This window comes from Armigeres subalbatus, chromosome 3 (genome assembly GCF_024139115.2).
Source record: "Armigeres subalbatus isolate Guangzhou_Male chromosome 3, GZ_Asu_2, whole genome shotgun sequence".
Classification (NCBI taxonomy): domain Eukaryota; kingdom Metazoa; phylum Arthropoda; class Insecta; order Diptera; family Culicidae; genus Armigeres; species Armigeres subalbatus.
Window position 1 is genome coordinate 275,267,316 of NC_085141.1, and position 21,055 is coordinate 275,288,370.

The 21,055-nt window shown below is 43.9% G+C and overlaps 1 protein-coding gene across 1 annotated transcript in view; it reads left to right on the forward strand.

The window, feature by feature from the left end:
* LOC134222479 (uncharacterized) overlaps positions 1 to 21,055 on the forward strand; it is a 276,614-nt gene that overhangs the window by 40,408 nt on the left and 215,151 nt on the right. The window contains exons 2-7 of the mRNA XM_062701631.1: positions 3,620 to 5,304; positions 5,408 to 5,657; positions 5,773 to 5,827; positions 5,931 to 6,698; positions 14,449 to 15,277; positions 15,346 to 15,730. Coding sequence (XP_062557615.1) covers positions 3,639 to 5,304; positions 5,408 to 5,657; positions 5,773 to 5,827; positions 5,931 to 6,698; positions 14,449 to 15,277; positions 15,346 to 15,730 — 3,953 coding nt within the window. The 5' untranslated portion in view covers positions 3,620 to 3,638. The remainder of the gene's footprint in view (positions 1 to 3,619; positions 5,305 to 5,407; positions 5,658 to 5,772; positions 5,828 to 5,930; positions 6,699 to 14,448; positions 15,278 to 15,345; positions 15,731 to 21,055) is intronic.

Below are 21,055 nucleotides of genomic sequence, written 5' to 3' on the forward strand. Positions count from 1 at the left end.
AACTAGGTCTCTCCGTTTTCCTGTGGAAGGTGGAAATCACGCGAGCTAACGTGCGTAATTTGTTTTTAATTTCGATCTACTCCCTGATTGTTTTGCTTCAATCATTAGCTAATTCAATTTGTCATGAATCCTAACTAGAAGCAATGGAAATAGGAACGCTTCCATTTCCGGTCGCTCCCCCTCGAGAATGTTCACGCACAAACGCACTATGTGCAGATGTTTAGGCAGCTCAACGCTCGGCTACGACATTGACATCGATACGACACGGAACTCCTCCGTAGTAATTGCGATCGCTTCAGTCCAACCGAACCGTTTTTCCACCTTTACCAAAGACGTCCCCGGAAAAAATATTAATCGCTCGTAAGACAAATACGGTAAAACACACTCGCTTGCCCTAAAGGGAGATCTCCCGCACCGAAAAGGACTCACTCAGCAGAGCATTCAAAAGCCTTATCAGGCGACTTCGATCTACGCCTTCCCTTTTTTTTCTCCGGTCGCTTTGTCTTTTTCGCTGGTCGACGTCATCCATCGCAGATGGCGGTGCCACCGCTGCGGATCGAAGTAGGTACATATCAAGCTGCAATGTGGTTTACCGAAATCCGCCCAACTTCGAGGTACCACCGACCGCCGACAGCAAGGAGTACGAGCTGACAGGAGGCACCCATAAATTTGAATAATAAAACTTATTATTGTAATGTCTGGACGCTATCGCGCGGGTCGGATCACAGAAGCAATGGACTGGTGTGCTGAACGTAAGAAAACTGCGATCCATAAACACACGAACGGAGGGTGACTCAAAGTTTATGACGTGGCTCATAAAAATGTTCTCCAGAAAGATTCGTAAATTATGGTTTTCTGCGACAACTATTTGCATTGGATTGGACTTCTACAGCGGAACAGGTTGGTCAAAAAGTTTTCGAATCGTTCACTGTAGGCAGCGAGGGAGTTAGAACGGATGAAGGGGTAAATGACCGTTGCAAATTGGCGGCTACTGATTGGCACACCCTAGTCGCTACTTCTAAGCGGAAACTACTGTCTTTTTTGTTGCGCAAAAGTTACAATTACGTGGCGGTGGCGCAGGCGTGGCAAACTGCAATTTCATGGTTGTGTTTCGCTACTTTGTCGCTGCACTTCAATCGAGTGGTTTGTTGGAGTCGTACCCGGGGAATCAGTTCTCATTTAAATAACATATTGTAGAAACATAAAAAGTTGAATCATAATTAAAAAGCAACGGAAATAATGAAATTTTTGATTGTTAAGATAATTGTGGATTTTTCTTACTTTTGTAACAATATGAAAACTTTTCAAACACATGTTGGCTTATTTTATACGTCTTGTCAGTTCACCAAACCAAAAGTCATTGACGCCTGTACAAAAACCGGAAACACTGCAGTGCAAGTCCCATCGCTCGAGCCAACTGTCCGGTGTCGTAATCGATAATAAACACTTGTTTATTTGAGCCTGAACGACGTTTATTGCCACCAATAAATAATCAATTAGGAGTTGTTTTCCGCTATGTCCTTTTCGTTCACATTTTCTCAATTCCTTCTGCGTCATGCGATGAGAGGTCCTTGAGACCCGGCGGGCGCCTCCAGATGCCGCCTGCCAGTCAAATGTAATTTGATAAACAGAGAATACCCAAACAACAACATCTTTTCGGGGCACACGCCTTCCACACTTTTCGCACATTTCGGAAAGGATAAGAAGTCACAAAATTGAGAGCATAGAAGGAAACGAAGGCACCTGCTGCCCATTATTTCTATACTAAGCCAGACGGTTAGCGCGAGCCCGTCTTTCAAGGGTTTGTTTACTTGTTGTCGAGTGTACCCTCTTGGACAGACCCGCACGTCGGAGTGCAACCGTTAGGTGTGCATCTGAATCCCGGATGTTTTTAATGTTCAAAATGCAAGTCACCGATGACGATGACAACTCAACGAGGCAACAAGTGAAAACCGACCCACAAACACACAGTTCCCGGTGGACGGACAAGGCGTGAAAGACCATTAATCAGATATGGTTCAATCTGGCGTAGCTGGTCCGGGCTCTGTCTACCGACTGAAAAACCACCTGGCGTGAACTGTCGCCACACTGCTAGTTTGTTTACAGTGGAGTTCGTTCGATGAATAAACAGCGCGCTAAATGTTGACGTTCGATAGTCGACACTTAACCTCTCAAGCACCGGGCACTTAACCTTACATTTCCTTCCGATTTCATCACGTGTGCGATGGGGGTAGGTTCTCCGCCGCTGGTTGCCGCCACCTCATGCTGGTAGTCATTTAAATATTGTAACAACCTTCCACTTCACGAGCCAGCGTCGAGCAAAGCAACATGGAAAACGGATACTTTTGCTTCTATGTTGCCACATCGTTCCGCTACCTTCAATGCAGTAGCGAGAATATTGATCACAATTCACAAAAGCATGGCAGCATAACCTTCCTCGCAGCAGTAGTTAGCAGCAGCAAAGGCTGCCATTCAAAAACAAACCAGGAACGAGAAAGACGTTCGACGTGCAATGGCACATGCTTCGGTTCACAACAGCTGACGTCAAGCACTTCAAGAATTCATTGACTTTTCTTGAGTTTGTGCGCCTTCGTTAGCAACCATTGATATTTAAAAATGTCAAATATAGGTGGAGTGGTGGGATAAAGTCAATGACCAAAACTCAACGCCTACTACCGTGTTTCATTTAGCCACCAGAACCGCAAAATACAGGAAAGTGGCACGTGCTCAAGCGGCTGCCCTAACACAGAAATTTTGATGGATTGCGGTAACACTCCCAACCCGAAACCGCAGAAGTCCGGATAAGGCTCTTGCAAATTTGCCAGTATGCCACCACATCCCACTATGAATAATAAAAAAACCGTTCCGCTGAATATTTCAGACCAACACATCATCGTAATCATCTTTTCAGCCTTTATTCTGGCCCCGGGCTTTTATCCTTACAGAGTTTTTATTTGTTTCTGTGGTTAGACTTCTTGCCGCGTCACGTCGTCGCCTTCACTGAAGCCTCTTCTCCCCAGACTATGGAACATTCGTTGGCGGCAGACCAGAACGCGCAACAACCCAATAAAAATCGATGCTCAATTTACATGGAAGTCACAATTGAAAAAAAAGTAACTTGATGAATATTTGTTTTTTTAACGTATCATAAAATATGAAGATTTCAAATACAATAAACATTTATTTATATGGTTTCATAATGGCCTAAAAGATAGAAGTTTTACTCGGGTACACCATACTATGGATAAATCGTCAATGTAGACCACGTTCTTTTGACATATTACCCCAACTCACCCTTAAATGACCGTGGGAGAATTCGATTCCATGTCTAATGAGTGAGCACGTGAAAAGGGAAATCCGGTAGCTCCTCCAACTCCTTATACAAAAGCGCAGCCAAAAACTTATAGAAATTATGAGTGGTGGTCATTTCTCTTCATGTCACCCTCTTCTCCACCATCGGTAGTCAGGTTATCTTGATGTAAGAAACGGAAACCAACCGGATGGAAGGCAACGACGACGAGACAGGACATTTCGGTTTCGTTTAAATTAGTTGTAATTTCCTTTTCTCCCCTCCGTGGTTTTGTCATTTAACGGCGTCTTTTTTTTCTCGCCATTGCAGACTGAACCCCATCATCAAGATGTTGAAGTGGACCGTGACCAAACGCCAGGAAGGTGGCACAGCAGCCGCAGTGCAAAGGCATCATCAGCGACAGAGCAGTTCCACAACTGTGCACGCACGTAGATCGTTGGGCGCTCTCAATGAACGCAATGTTTACAGTGATAACATAACCGCCGCTAGCAAGGTGAAAGCCCGACGATCCCTTGGGGCCACTATGCACCGTCACGCACACATCGACAAAGAGAACCAATGCGTAACGTCAACGCCACATCCCGTAGCAGCCGGGAGCAGAACTTCTGCGTCGCCCTATTCCATGGCTCTAAGAGACGTCAGTAATATTACACCAAATACGACGCCTCGACGTCTTTCAACAACGCCTCAAAACCGTAAACGACCACTTGCTGTGTCTCCCATAAGTGCCGTAACTTCCACGGCCAAAAAGGACACCAATGTACCATACGCCTCGACCCTACCGACTTTCGACATAGAATACTCACCATGTGGAGTCAAGAACGTTCCATTTCTTGCGTTACGAGGTCTTGGCCTCACCGATTCTTACTTTGAAAATCCTGGCCGTTACTTCCCTGATGAGCAACCCCCTGCAGCAAAGCGCCCCAAACCCTTTGCTGCTCCTGCTCCTCCACCTGAGAAGCCTACTACAGGCATCACCCCTCTGTCGTCTCGCCTGTCTGAGCTACGATTTAGTAAAATAAGCTTCAAGCGCAATGCCGATCACAAAACCATAAACAATAACAACCACCAAATCTTCAACGACGATGAACCTTCCCTGAACTCATCCGAAATGGGTGACATCACCCTAGACAAAATGATCGATGCGATCCTCGAAAGCGCCAAGAAAGACCACCCCAAACGCAGCTCCAGCCTCAAATCCAAACAACCGAAAATCCCCTCTCCAACCTACACCGCTGCGGACGACCCCGCGTCGGACCTCTACAAAGACACTCTCATCGATCAACTGCCCCCGAAGCTAATCGCCCAGGCCGAAACAACCATCATCCTCGATGAATCGACCCACGTCAACGAGCGGGAAGTGAAAACACCCGAACCCACCAAAACCTGCAGGTCACTTCGCCAATCGCTCACCCGGTTCGTTCTGGCGAGCCCCTTGGACGCTTGCCATCTTCGACGGCAGAAAGCGGTCCGACGGAAAAACAAACCGGACCAAATCGAGAAGGAACCCTCCGAAAAGAAACCCTGTCGCATTGGTCTCACCCTACCGAATGGAATCCCCAGCCCGGAAACCCCCAAAAGCGCCAGCTACAGTCAATCCAAGTTGGACCAACTGGCCCAGATGCAAACGCCAACCGAAACCGTTATCGTGGTGGACTCGGATCTCCCCGTGTCAAGATCCACGTTGAAGCCCGACCACCCGACGGCACTGAGTACAATCGACGAGATGACCCCCAGTATCCGATCGATCGATCTGCAAGGCACTTCAACGCCAACCGGATCCATGGACGGTGCGTTCTCCATCGAGAAAACGCGCAAGTGTCTGGCTTTCTCTCCGACTTTGAGTGAGGACTCGCTGGAAAAGCGCCGCTCTGTGGCTTCGTCCACCACTTCGCGCTGCTCGCGGACGGCCAGCAACGTTAAGGGTTCTCTGGAGGTTCAGCTCCGCCTGGAGGATGGGAGCTCTGGCAGCCCCAACAAGCTACACGTTCACGGTGAGTGGTGGATGGTATGACGTCGTCATTTGCGTTTTAGTGTCTCGGTAGATTGTTGGTTGAACGGAATGTCTAATCGAATCGGTTTATTTTTTAATTTCAGTTGTTCGCTGCAAAGATCTTCAACGTGGTACCACTCCTGGAAGCACGATAAACGCCTACGTCAAGGTGGCGGTTATTAACACGGCGAGCTCCGGCCTGGCCGACCAAGGCTTCCAGCGAACAGCGGTGCACCGAAATTCCAACAAGCCACAATTCGACCATCGATTTGTGTTCGAGCTTGATAGTGGCGTTGATGAGGAAGATGTGCGACGGGTCCAGCTGGCTGTGTGGCATCGGGACCGAGAGTGCAAGTAAGTAAAGAAAGCATTGTCAAAAGGTGACACAATTTTTAATTCCAATTGTTTATACAGTAGCTCCAATATTTTAGAAATAGCTTGCTAATATTTTCTTTTTCTTTTATTGCAGACGGAGTGAATTCCTAGGCTGCATGTCATTTCCTCTGAAAACGCTTAAACTTCAGGTTAGTATCAAGGATATTTTGTATAATTAAACGTCAGTCTCAGTATTTATCACACTTGCTTATGTAATCTAACTTTTATCTCACCTTTTTTCTTTTTATACAGGAAATCAATGGTTTATACAAACTGCAGCCGCTGTCGGGTTTAGCGAATCTCATACCACCAATACCGGACTCATGTGAAAGCACTCAAACCAGCGTCGACGAGATCGTTAGCATGGATGAACCACCCACCTATATCAACATTCAAAACGGTCAACAGGAACCAATAAGCCTCAGCAAGAAAGCTCTCCATCAGCGAGATGCCGATGAAAATCTATTCCTCCGATTTCTGGAGCTTGATTCCACGCAAGGCACTGCAGAAGGCCTTCCAATACCATCGACGGACGGCACTAACAACTGCATCGCAGGTAGAACTCCTTTCACAATGACCAAATTATTGACACGAGCCGCCGACGCAGGATTCGGATTCTCGGTTGTTTGGACACACCCACCGCGAATTGAAAAAGTTGAACCAGGACTGTCCGCCGACAATGCCGGAATTCTACCGGGCGACTACATAGTGTTCGTCGAGAAACACAATGTAGTCACCATGCCGGAACTGGACGTGCTGAATCTAATCAAGGCTCAAGGCAATAACCTACAGTTGGAGGTATTTCGACGTTCGCAGCAATCAACGCCGCCCACTCCGCTGAACTGTCCATCTTTCATCGGTCAGGTTCCGTTTTGTTTTGAAAAGGAACCTCCGATTAAGTCGCTACCTACCCCAACTCATTCGTCTTCAGAATGTACCAACATTCCGATTGAAACCGTGAAACGGAAACTTCACATTCCGCAAGTGGCGTTCAGTAAAGAAGTGGGCAAAGGAGTTCTCGTATGAAGTCTGTCAATCCAACACCCAAATACAATACCAAACGCAAGAATAGCTCTCAAGCACACCCTAGTTAGCATTCTGTCAAACAGAAATCGAAATTAAGTATCCAACTCAACTGTACATATGATAAAAACTGCACAAACTATGCCCAGTGCCCATCGTGGAAACAATAATATTTTTTCGAATCGAACTCTTAGTTCTGTAGATATTTAAGCATCATACACAAATTGCGAATCGCCCTAATTGAATTTTTTCCTCCTTATCTTTTGATAAACAAAAGACTGTTGGGTCTTCGTGAAACTATAACATCCTCTCTTCATAGCTGTTCGTAATTTTTGTATGACACCTCACCCAAACCATTTTGTCAAACTCGACAATATCTTTCGGAAAGTTACGCTTCTTTTATTTTTAGTTCCCCATTTCGAAACATGAATGTTCGCAATTTATCTATAAACCACGTCTCAACTTCTCCAGAAACAAAAAGGCCCCCGCCCCTCTTACAAACACCACCAAATGATGTTCAACAAGCCCCGTCCATGTCAAACCCTGTTCGGAAAATTGCAATAAATTATTTTGTTTAGGAACAAATTTGAGAAAATTAGTCTAATTTGTAAATATTTTCGGTGTAAGCGACAAAACCAATCAAAATTATTTTAAGGTACGAAAATTGTTTATCTCTTTTCTGGTAGTTCGATATAAATTGATTAGTTTGACATGGCAAGAAGGCTAGTTAACATCGCAGCGAAACCCGGTTTTTTTTCGGAGAATGTAGATATAATAGATCTTTAGCGGAAATGTCGAATCATTATTACGTTTTTGGTAGTTCTAAGACTAGATAATCGTGCAAAGCAATATTTTCACGTTTAACCTCTCTGTACATACTTTCGTTCACGTGGAAACAGAGCGATCACGTTCTTTTTTGTTTTGTTTGTTCTTTAGTTTTACCGGAATAAGTTTTCGATATAAACCTAGTTGAGAAATTCTGTTAATTTATATTCTGTTTGCTGTCATATGTTTCATTGCCGCATCGGAACCAACCCACAACCTTTAATTTAAATTTTAATGTCTCTGTCTCGCGTTATTGATTTGCATCTAGTAATTTATTGTAATGTGTTTTCGAACTACACCCGTTTTAATTGCCTCAGAAAGCGAATATTTATTTTATGCTCGATGATATATTTTGTGGGACCATTTATTATGTGTAAATAAAAGCTAACAATAGCATTGTTTATTGAATAACTGTTTTTGTTTTGTTTTTATAATTATTGTTCTTCTTTCGTACGTATCCGAACACATGCCCGTGATTTCATAGTTGATGTAAGAGCCATAGCACTTTCGCATGGCATAAATAAAGCATTTGGCGCCCATCTCTATGGCGAACTCAGTACATTTAAAGAACTGTACGGACGAGCTTTATCTCTTTCTCACAGCGTATATGGATTTTAATTTAACCCTTTCCTTTCCACAATTTCAATAGGAAGATCAATTTTAAAATCGAGAACGTTCGTACAGCGTCATACCGAATACTGTATCTGACTTACTTGCTTGAAAAGTTAAGAGGCGGTACTGATTGAAAAAAATATTCAAAAAAACTAGTTGAGGTTACATCTGGTCACATTCCGCAACAACATGGAATGCTGGTTCCCTAGGGGAGCGTCGAATGTGACCAGATGAACCAAGTTCTCTCAGAGCACATTCTAATAGATTTGTTTTGAAGTTTTATACGTCGCAAACCAGATTTTAGCAGTGATCAAAATGTGGCCACTGTGGGTCGTTTGGCTGAAGCCCATTTGGCCAAATGCCACTAGGCCGAACAAATCTTTAGGCGCCGAAAGGGTCATTTGGCCGAAAGGCTTGTTTGGCCGAAAGAGTCAATTGGCCGAATAGGTCATTTGAAAAGTGACCCTTTCGGCCTAATGACTATTTCGGCCAAATGACCCTTTTGGCCTAATGACCCGTTCGGCCTAATGACCATTTCGGCCAAATGACCCTTTCGGTCTAATGACCCTATTCGGCCAAACGACCCTTTCGACCAAATGACCGTTTCGGCCTAATGACCCTTTCAGCCAAATAACTTCCAGCCAAACGACCCTTTCGGCCATTGACCTTTTCGGCCCAATGACCCATTTGGCCAAATGACTTTCGGCCTAAAGCTCTGTCCTGTTAGAATCCGGAATCCTTTATTATATTGCAGCGGCACGGAAAGTGACCGCTGTAAGAATTATTTTACAGTGGTATGTCTATCTAGGCGCCCACTTTCTGTGGTATAAATTTCATGATGTTTTGTGCAGCGAGTCAAAAATTATTCCAGATGGAAGTCGAGAGGAGAGAAAAAAATGTGCACACCCCCGTTGGTAATCCTGCTCATCGACGGTGGAACCTACGTCAAAATGGATTTAGGATAGCTTCCTGGCCAAATTTCTGCGTGGCGACGGCGTGTTCCTGCGAGATTAAGTTTGCTTTTATGGACAAATTTGCCAAAAAAACTGATGATTTGGCGAGGGATATGCAGCTGCAAAGCAAAGACCAAAGTTTTCGTGAAGCATAAGACGATGGACTCTAAGCAATTCAAGGAAGAATGTCTCAAAAACCGCGTACTAAGTTTCATGGAAGCCCATGAAGGTCCAGTAAAGTTTTGGCCAGAATTGGCGAATTGCCACTTTAGCCAGGAAGGCATCCAGTGGTACCGCGATAATAACGTAGATTTCAACAATAAAAACATAATCCACCCAACTGCCCACAGTTCCGGCCCATCGAGACATTTTGGGCAATAATAAAGCGGAAGCTTAAGAAAAATGGATAAACAACTCGGGACGCGACTCAGATGACCAAAATGTGGAACAAATGTGCCAAGGAAATATTTGAGGTTATGGCTTTCAGTCTTCTTATGCTCAAAAACGGGTTTTACGTTTTTATCCGACGTTTCGGTTACATATATTGTACCTTTAACAAGAAGTTAATTAAGTCAAAAACAGAATAGAAGTGGCGCTAAAACCGTACTACACGATAGCTCCTGGTGCCCGGATAAATTCAAATTTCGCAGCCCCTACCGAAAAATAGAGGGGGCGATTTAACATAAAGTTGTGACAAAACGTTCTATGCTAAGACAATGTAACAATAAAACGGGACTTAGTTAACTCCTTGATGAAGGTACAATATATGTAACCGAAACGTCGGATAAAAACGTAAAACCCGTTTTTGAGCATAAGAAGACTGAAAGCAATAACCTCAAATATCACCATCATAGTCGATCTCTCTCCTAGAAAATGTGCCAAGGAAGTTGTCTCCGGAGGTGTGCAGCGTTTGATGAGAGGAATGAAGAAGAAAACGCGAATTGTTACTAGAAAACTATAAATGATTTGCATTTATATTTTTCCCTTAAAGTACAGTAAATTACCTTTGTTTTGATGTATTAACCTTATTTGTATGTCAATTCGTTACCTAGATACAGATGTTTTATTATTCCGGATTCTAAATGGACATAGCTTTAATTGTTTGTTCAGCCAAATGGCATATTCGGCCAAACAACTTTCGGCCTAGTGGCGTACGGCCAAATGGGATTTGGCCGAATGGGTTTCGGCCAAATGACCCTTTCCCCTTTATATTTCTTGATTTGGAGCAGGGAAAAGCCTGTTTGAGTAGAATTATTCATGAAATCTTCCTCAAACAGGCGCAAAACCTCCTTTTCTTTTATATCAACAGATAACACACAATATTTCCAAATGATATATAATTTTGCAAACTTAGCTTCCTAATTCCTAAATGAAGGGAGTGGATCGAAGTGGACGGTAGGGTATATTAAGGTTCAATTGAGAAAGCAGAGCGGGGCAATCAATTCTCGATTGTAGAAAATCTGAAACGAACAGCGGCTTGGATACGTCTCGACGATCACTTAACAGATTTAAACCTAGAGGTCGGCAGTGTGCCTCATAGCTGGGTAAATTATGTGGGTCATTCCAAGGAAGACGACGGAGAGCGAAACGGACGAATTTCCGCTGTATTGCTTCGATTCGCATTATGCTATTTTGGTAAAAAGGAGCCCAGACAACTGAATGAATATTCTAGTAATGACCCCACTAAAGCGCAGTAGAGCGATTTTAGACATTGGATATTATTGAAGTGCTTTGTTATGCGAAAAATAAAGCCGAGTGTTTTGAACGCTTTCGGGGTAATATAGGCGATATGATCCTTGAAAGTCAATTGAGATTTGAGAGTCTAATGACTCACCCAGATCTTTAACAACAGATTCTCGTCTGTTGATCCGATTTTATAACAAAAGTCAACCACAGAGCGCTTACGGGAAAAGAAATTACAGAACACTTATCGGCGTTGAGGACCATGCGATTTGTCTCACACCATTTGATGAAAGTGTCGAGCTGACGTTGCAAAAATAGAGCATCCTGATCATGATTAACTATCTAGTACAATTTAAAATCATCGGCAAATGAAAGCTTTAAGGATTCGAGTATGAGATTTACATCATTTAGATATACTAGGGTAAAGGATGTATTTTGGACCACCCTTACGGGGGCTTTTATTTTGGACCACCAAGAGGAATTTGCACTCAGTGGTCCAAAATATGAGCCGTCGAACTGGTGGTCCAAAATACCTCCCTTACCCTAGTTGGTTGGCAAATGCTGGGTAAAGCGTACCATTGGTACTTCGCATTCATGAAGCAATAAAATAGACCCCATCTCGCGGTCCTTAGTCTCTTACCCAGCAACTCCTATCCCTAACTCCTCGTGGCGCTGGCCGGGATACGAGTAACCTTAAGTAAGATTGGGTAACCAACCCCGGTGGGAACTATGCTCGAATGCTGACAGGGAAGGGGGGATTTGCTCATCTCCGGAGGTGCAAATCTTACTGAGCGTCTGTTCGCCATGTTACAACCATTACAAACGACATAGAAGATAATACGACTCAATACAATCGGTAAAGACCTAGGCGACGAATAAAGGATCACGATTGGAAGCTTGGAACATGGAACTGCAAGTCGCTAGGCTTCGTAGCGTTGCAGGAAATCTGCTGGACAGGACAGAAAGTGTGGGGCATCGAGCGGCTACCTTCTACCAAAGCTGTGGCACCACAAACGAGTTTGGAACCGGCTTCATAGTGCTGGGTAAGATGCGCCAACGTGTGATTGCCCACTGCGGGACGTCAGACCGGTCATCGGACCGGATAGTCTGCACACCGTATCGAATGACAATGGTCAACGATGCATAAACTTCGCAGCCTCCCGCGGAATGGTAGTCCGAAGCACCTTCTTTCCCCGCAAAAATATCCACAAGGCCACATGGAGATCACCTAACCAAGAAACGGAAAACAAAATCGACCACGTTCTGATCGACTGTAAATTCTTTTCCGACATCACGAACGTCCACACTAGAGTGGGGCGTCATGGTCAGTTTTTTCAAATCAATGGTTTTTCTAAGCCATTCTGGGTCCTGAACAACTGTGCAGAATTTGGGACCAATCGGTTGTTTCCTCGCTTTCCGCATCGCGTTTGAAGTTTGTATGGAAATTAGTATGGGAGAACGTATATTTTTGCATTTCTACTACTAGAGGTTTCAGTTAATCGTAAACCAAGTGGCACATTCTGAAAAATGTCGAATCGGAAACAAACAACCAACCGATAATGTTGTTTCCGTTCGAATATTCAACGAAGCTAATGAGAAGACGTTTTGGCTGTACTTATCTAAAATTAGACCAAATTAGACCAGATAAATTATTCAGCGATCTCTGGTCAACACAGATAAAGATCGAAGTGTGCCTTGCGGTGAATAGGACGTGTGTTTTCTCGTGCGTCAAATTTTTGCACCAGCCATTTGAAACTAAATCGAAAAAAAAGTTGATGCAGTTTAATTCATCAATTTGAAGAATTGAAGAAAGAAAGGAAAGGTTCATCAAAATGTGAATCTTTTTAACTACAAGCCTACAGGTCAAGAGATCAGGTACAAAGTTCCCATTTCGGCCGATGATAACGCTGGGAAACGATGCAGAAACTTATATGAGTAAATTACCCAAAAAGCCAAGAAGAAGTATCTGGATAGTGGCGATAGTGGACAGGATATCGAACTTCCAAAATAGGGGTGTTTTTCGATAAGACTCCCAATTGACTGAACATCATTTGTGATTTATGAGGGTACGCATGCAAAAAAATGAGGTGAGTTTGAACGAGGAAGCTAGGTAGAACGATGTATTGAGGCTAGGAAATACAGGTGAGTATAACCTTCATTTTTTTCCTTAAATTATTTTTAGTAATGGATGGTAATCTTGTTTGGTGATGGCTTACCCGCCTTATCCTTTCGTCATAGACTACAATATTGACCCGATTGCTATGAATAAGGACACATTTTGATGATTACGAGATCCAATAATACAGCGTGCCAATACTAATTTCTTTAACCTGATATGCAGATATTTTCAGTAAGATTAAATTGGAAAACCAAGTTGCGCTTCAAAATTCTTGTAGCTCTATTCGCCTAATTGTGGATTCTAATGCTTTGATTTGCAATGACCATATATGTGTTTTTTTGTCCCTACATCTCTATTTAAGAATTCATCCGGGGTTGAATTTTGGATTTTTATTGCAACAAACTGGCGAAAACTTATTCTAACATTTTTTGCCTTTCTTGTTTTTGGCGAAAACTGGTAGTGAATGTAAATTTTTTAGTTATTTAAGATTTCACAAAGGAAAATTGGATTTCTCACTTATTTACTGCAATTGAATACTACAATAAAACGTTCAATGTTAGTTCACGAAATGGAAAATTTGATTACTGATTCGTATGTATCTTAAAATTACTGATATATTTTTATTCACTTGTACTTATAGAGACCGTTGTTCTGTTTGATGAAATTTCACCAATAATTTCAATGCTGAACTCAAGATGAATACACTAGAATAATTGCTAAGATGAACCAGCTGTGGTAGTGATAACAGCAGCCTCAAAAATCATCACAGCCGCCAAATCAGTCACAATTAGGAATGACTTGGATATCTGTACGCCCAAAACTGAAGCTATTTTGAAAGCGGATGAATTCAACTGGTGAGCACGTTCCAATTCTTTCTTTTCATTCTCTCATTGCTTTACAAATTAAAAAAATGATATTGAACACTAAATACGTACAGGGCATCGTTTGCTGCTATTGCCGCGGATATTGTGGGAGTCCCAGGTATCCGGTTCACGCTTTAGTTAGCAACGGTGGCTCTTCTTGACCTTCTATTCCCTGAGTAGTTAGTACGAATGAGGGCGTCCCTGTGAAGTTTTGCTGTACCTGTTATGGACAACTAGTACATCCCGTTCCCTACACTTCTTGAAGAAATCTTTCTTACTTCAGAAGTGAATCCTTTTTGTAGTACTAGTGTTCGTAACAAAAAGGGCACCATTACGGAGCATGAGATATGATCAAATTATTCGTAGTACTACTTGACAAACACCCCCAGCTGGGTGAGGGGTAGAGGATGACGCACACACACACGCTTATCTAAAATTAGACCAGATGTAACCAATGAGGCGGTCGGAGCTATGGTTAAGTCTAATCTAGCACTAGACACCGATCCGGATGTAGTGAAGCTTGTTGCAAAAGAAAAGGATATCAGCACTCTAAGCTTCGTTTCCTTCAAGATTGGGCTTGACCCTTCGCTGAAAGAAATGGCACTAGATCCAGCAACTTGGCCTGAAGGAGTAGTTTTTCGTGAGTTCGAGAACTACGGGTCTCAAAAATTTCGGATTCCGCTAAAATCAAGAAAACCGTTGACACCACGGCTGGAGCCACAGGACATATCGCCCTCGCTTTCCGTGACTCCTGTGATGGACCTAAACTAAATACCTTCATCCCGGGACGCACCGATATTTGCATGTTGGAAGCCTCATATCCCCCCATTACAGTCGAGCCAATGCTGCCAGCGCTCATCAGTCGTCCCGGTCCTGTATATGGGTCAGGAGAAAAAGGCTTCCAGCCTGCCATTTCAGGCAAGTACGTTTTGAATTCGCAACTTTCTCTACCTGACAAGATCATCACTTCTAGTCAACCTACTCCGTGTATTTTTTCTGACGACAATGGATTATCACCGGGATGCGTGCCTGCTAGTCGTAAGGAAGCCCCATATCCCCTCAACACAGTCGAGCCCCTCCTGCCAGCGACCAACAGTCATCCCGGTCCTGTGTTTGAGATCGGAGGAAGGGGCTTCCGCTCTCCTATTGCAGGCAAGTACTCATCTGTTTTGAATCATTCGCTTCCTCAACCTTCAACCGATCGCAGAATTTCTACGTCAACGCATACTGAAGCATGTCAATCGCCTCCAACATTGGAATCGTCACTGGGATGCGCGCCTGCTAGTCGTAAGGAGGCCCCAATTCCCCTCAACACAGTCGAGCTTTGCCAGCCAGCGTCCAGCAGTCATCCCGGTCCTGTGTTTGAGATCGGAGGATGGGGCTTCCGCTCTCCGAGCGCAGGCAAGTACTCATCCGTTTCGAATAATTCGCTTTCTCAACTTTCGACCGATCGCAGATTTTTAACTTCTACGCTCATGGGTGTTTGTCAGTCATCTACGGTATTGGGGTCGTCACCGGGATGTGCGTCTACTAGCCGTAAGGATGTTGCTCGTGCTACCAAAATGTCAGAGGATTGAGGACTAAATTAGACGACATTTTCCTTGCTTCGATCGACTGTAATTACGACGTGATCTTTCTTACGGAGACTGGTTTAGATGTCAGCATCAACTCGCTGCAGGTGTTTAGTACCTCTTTCAACGTCTATCGGTGTGATCGGAGCCCACTGAACAGTGATAAGCGTTCTTTTGGTGGTGTACTGATAGCTGTAGCAGAACGACACTGCAGTTCACGAATTGTTGCGTGTCATGGTAGTAGGCTTGAACAGGTGTGTGTTGCTGCCAACATTGGAGGTACTCGTTTCCGGTTTTGCGCTATCTATGTTCCTCCGGACAAAAGCCGAAATACTGACTTGATGGATGAGCACATTTCCACCGTTCGTGAGCTTTGCGAAAATGCGTCCGATGATGACATCGTGTTCGTGTGTGGTGATTACAATCAACCTCGAATTGCTTGGTGTATTGATGAGAACGGAATCCGTCCTGACAATTCATCTTCTGTGACCCCAGCAGGAACCGCTTTGCTAGATGGAATGGATTTCCTGAACCTATCCCAAGCAAATGTTCAACTCAACAGTTTAGGCCGTACACTCGACTTGATTTTCGCTCCAATACACAGTCGTATTTTGGTACATGCTGCAGAAGATCCCTTGCTACCAGTCGATCTCCACCATCCACCACTTAGTGTCCGCTGTGATGTTTCTGGCAACAGACAACTACCTCTTCAAGAGGCAAATAGATTCGATCAAAAACTAAATTATCGCAAAATTGACTTTGACCTCCTCCTTGCTCACCTGTTTGGTCTGGAATGGAGTTTTATTTACGACAGTGAGGATGTGAATGATATGGCTGCTAAATTCAGCGATGCAATCTGTGATTGGTTAAGTGCAAATGTTTCTATCAAAAGGAAACCGGCGGTCCCTCCCTGGAATACGCCTCAACTGAAAAAACTAAAGGACAGTCGAAGACGTTGGCTTGAGAGTTCATCATCCGAACTTTGCAAGATTGAATTTCAAACGCGCTAGTGACGATTACAGACGGTTGAATGCTGCACTGTATAAAAGTCATGTTCTAAGAGTGCAAAATAATTTACGTCGTGAACCTAAATCTTTCTGGAGCTTCGTTAATTGTAAGAGGAACAATACGTCTGTCACTCCTAATGTGGTTTATCAGGATAGTGAGTCGACAAGTGTATCTGAAGGGTGTGATCTATTCGCCAGACACTTCGCATCTGTTTTTCAGACGGAATCATCTGACGTTGAGGCTGAGCTTGCTACGACAAACGTTCCATTGGACGCTGTGGATCTGAATACTTTTGAAATATCTCCTGCTATGGTCATCCAAGCCGCTAAAAAGCTGAAAAAATCCTTTTCTCCTGAGCCGGATGGTATTCCTGCTGCTATACTTCGTCGCTGTGCTACTGCTGTTGCAGAACCGCTTGCCTTTGTTTTTAACAAATCATTCGAAAGTGGGTTTTTTTTTTCCATGTGCTGGAAACATTCTTATATGTTTCCGGTACACAAAAGTGGAGATCGTCGTGATGTCAAAAACTACCGTGGAATCACTAGTCTGTATGCCGCTTCAAAGCTATTTGAAGTCATGGTTAGTGACCACGTTTTGCGCGCATATCTCTAAAGAGCAACATGGATTCATGCCCGGCAGATCCGTTAGTACAAACTTGTTTGATTTCACGACTACTTGTATGACAGCAATGGAAGAAAAAGCGCAGGTGGACGTTATATATACGGATTTGAAAGCGGCTTTTGATAAAATTGACCACAAGATACTCCTTCGGAAATTGTCGCGATTGGGCGTTTCGGATAGACTCGTTGCATGGTTTACATCATACCTGGCTGGCAGAATACTAAGCTGGTATTTCTTCACCGTTCTTCAGGTGTTCTTCAGCTGTTCTTCAGGTGTCCCACAAGGAAGCAATCTGGGACCGTTACTGTTTGTCATATTTTTCAACGACGTAGCAACTTCTCTCGGATTTAGATGCAAGCTGATTTATGCCGATGATCTGAAAATATACATGGTAGTGCGCTGTATTGAAGACTGCTCTCATCTACAAACGCTGATTAATAGGTTTGCTCTCTGGTGCCAAGAAAATAAGCTTGTGATCAGCGTTCCAAAATGTGCTGTGATGACTTTCCATCGCTCTAAGGATCCGATAATATTTGATTACTTCATCGATAACTGCTGCCTCAAGAGATTGGACCACATAACAGATCTTGGCGTTGTATTGGATTCAAAGCTCAGTTTTCACGCCCATTATGCGTCGATCATCTCCAAAGCCAATCGTCAACTTGGCTTTGTGACTAAAATTGCAAAGGAATTCACTGATCCACATTGTCTAAAGGCACTGTATTGCTCCCTTGTAAGGCCAATTCTCGAAAGCTCATCCATTGTATGGGCGCCAAACGACGTAACATGGAATCTGAGAATCGAGCGTATCCAAAAACGATTCATCAGGCTCGCATTGAGAAATCTCTTGTGGCTGGACCCCGCAAATCTCCCTGCGTATCCTGATCGTTGCCAATTGCTTAGTCTTGATAGCTTAGATCGGCGACGGAAAATTCAGCAGGCTACTTTTATTGTTAAGTTGCTGAATGGAGAAATCGATTGCTCCCATCTCCTTTCGTTGATTGGATTCCGCGTACCTGGAAGAATGCTGAGACAGCGGACATTGCTGCACACTGGATTTCATCGCATTCTATTTGGTTATAACCAGCCCATATGCACCATGATTCGTTTGTTTTCATCGATTGAAGCTGCACTCGAATTTGGAGTTTCCACATCCCAGTTTGTGAATCGATTTAAAACGACAGAACTTAATTTAAGATAATATTTATGTTATTCACTAAGACTGTTAAATGTCAGAATAAACCAATCCTCCAAATAAACAAATAAACATTGCGTTAAAGTATAACCCAAAGGATGCCGAAAAAGTTTGCTGAAGAAGGCACGTTGCTGGAACGTCCACGAAAAAAGTTATAACGCTTCGAAAATTGAGTGTTCAAACCATATGCAAAAAATCGTTTATTCTGCCAGCTCTGCCGAACTACGTAGACCAATAATTAAACTGAGTGTTATTTCAAAATAATTGATCTTATAGGGCTTTAGAGCTAATGGCAGCTATCCGGAATCATTTCATAAAGAAAAAAAATCCGACGAGAAGGAAGATGGGTTTTGCCCTTCGATATCCATAGGTCGTCCGGTAGTGCTGGCAGAAACATTGATTTCTGGCATATGGTATGAACAATCAATTTTCGAAACGTAATAATATTTTTTGTAGACCCTCTAGCTACGTACCTTCTTCGGCAAAGTCTTTCGGCATCTTCCAGACTATATGCTAACGTATTGAGTCACGTGATTGATGATAAATTGAAGCTAAGAGCAAAAACGTAAAAAAGTACGTTTTCCCATACTAACCTCCATGTAAATTTAAAACGCGATGCGGCATGCGAGGTCGCAACCAATCGAGCCCATATTTTGCACAGTTGATTGGGGTCTCAAAACGATTCAGAAAAACCTTGATCTCACTTGATCGGACGAAGTTTGCGTTTTTCCATACAACTGCGCCCCACTCTATCCGCACTTAACGCAGTGCGAATATTAAATCCGACCACTACCTCGTTGCAGTATGCCTGCGCTAAAACTCTCGACGGTGTACAACACGCGTCGAAGTCGGGCGACGCGGTTTAACATTGGGCGGCTACAAGACGGTAGACTAACCTAAAGATACACGCAGCAGCTGGAAGTGGCACTCCCAACGGAAGAGCAGCTAGTCGCAGTGTCTCTTGAAGATGGCTGGAGAGATAATCGATCCACCGTTGGTAGCACCGCAACCGCTGCACTTGGCATGGTGCCCCCGGATCATAGAAACGACTGATACGACGGCGAATTTGAGCAGTTAGTGGAGGAGAAGAAGGCAGCATGAGCGAGATTGCTGCAACACCGCACGAGGCCGAACGAGGCACGATATAAACGGGAGCGGAACAGACAAAACTCAATTTTCCAGAGGAAAAAGCGCCAGCAGAAAGATCGAGACCGTGAAGAGACGAAGCAACTGTACCGCGCTAATAACGCACAAAAGTTCTATGAGAAGTTAAACCGTTCACGTAAGGGCCACGTGCCACAGCCTGATATGTGTAAGGGCATAAACGGGAACCTTCTTACGAACGAGAGTGAGAGATGGCCATGCGGCAGACGAAGATGGTGGTATGGTGATGGACCTGGCAGAACGCGCGCAGAGCATAATTTTACCGGTTCCGGATCTCCATGAAATCCAGGAGGAGATTGGCCGGCTGAAGAACAACAAAGCCCTTGGGGTTGACCAACTACCATGAGAGCTATTTAAACACGGTGGTGAGGCACTGGCTAGAGTGCTGCACTGGGTCATTACTAAGATTTGGGAGGAGGAAGTTTTACCGCAGGAGTGGATAGAAGGTGTCGTGTGTCCCATCTACAAAAAGGACAATAAGCTGGATTGTAGCAACTACCGCGCAATCACATTGCTGAACGCCGCCTACAAGGTACCCTCTCAAATTTTATGCCGTTGACTAGTACCAATTGCAAGGGAGTTCGTGGGGCAGTACCAGGCGAGTTTTATAGGCGAACGCTCCACCAAGGACCAGGTGTTCGCTATTCGCAAAATACTGCAGAAATGCCGCGAATACAACGTGCATCGTACATCATCTATTCATCGACTTCAAAGCCGCATATGATACAACCGATCGGGACCAGCTATGGCAGCTAATGCACGAACACGGATTTCCGGATAAACTGACACGGTTGATCAAGGCGACGATGGATCGGGTGATGTGCGTAGTTCGAGTTTCAGGGGTAATACGAAGAGCAGGGAGTGGTACGAGTACGAGTGGTACAATTTTCAATAAGTCCGTCCATCTATTTGGCTTTGCCGACGACAAAGATATTATGACACGTAACTTTGAGAAGATGGACGAGTCTACGGAGGATCCGCAAGCCATCTTCCACCTGATCGATCCACCTTGCCATAACCATCCTAAAGTAACGCGATTTTTTCTATATCATTTCTAATAATAACCTTGGAGTTAATTCGTAATTTTCATTCACCTATGACCGTAGGTGGCCACCAGGCGGCCTTTCGGATAATCCGGAACGTCCGTAAAAATGGTCATTCTGGAAAGTTCATCTGAGAGCAGCGCATTTTTTTCTAAACCATTTCTGATGAGGATGTTTGAGCTAAAACACATTCCTCACAATGCTATGACCATAGGTGGCCTCCAGGCGGCTTTCCGGAAAATCCGGAACGTCCGTAAAAATGGTCATTTTGTGAAATTCGTCCTAGAGCAGCGCAATTTTTTCTAAACCATTCCTGACGGTGATTTTGTAGGAAATTCATAGTCATTACTCTGCTATGACCGCAGGTGACCACCAGATGGCCTTTGGGATAATCCGGAACGACCGTAGAAATGGTGATTTTGGAAAGTTTTTTCTAGAGCAGCGAAATTTTTTCTAAACCATTTCTGACGGTGATATTGGAGATATTTCAAAGTCCTAATCAGCTGCAGTCATAGCTGGCCACCAGACGGCCTTCCGAATAATTTAGAACATCCGTAAAATGGTCATTTTGGATGGTCCGTTCTAGAGTAGTACATTTTTTTCTAAGACATTTTTTATGGTGGTCTTAGTGTTAATTCACAGTTCTTACTCTGCAACGACCGCAGGTGGCTACCAGACGGCCTTTCCGCAAATCTGG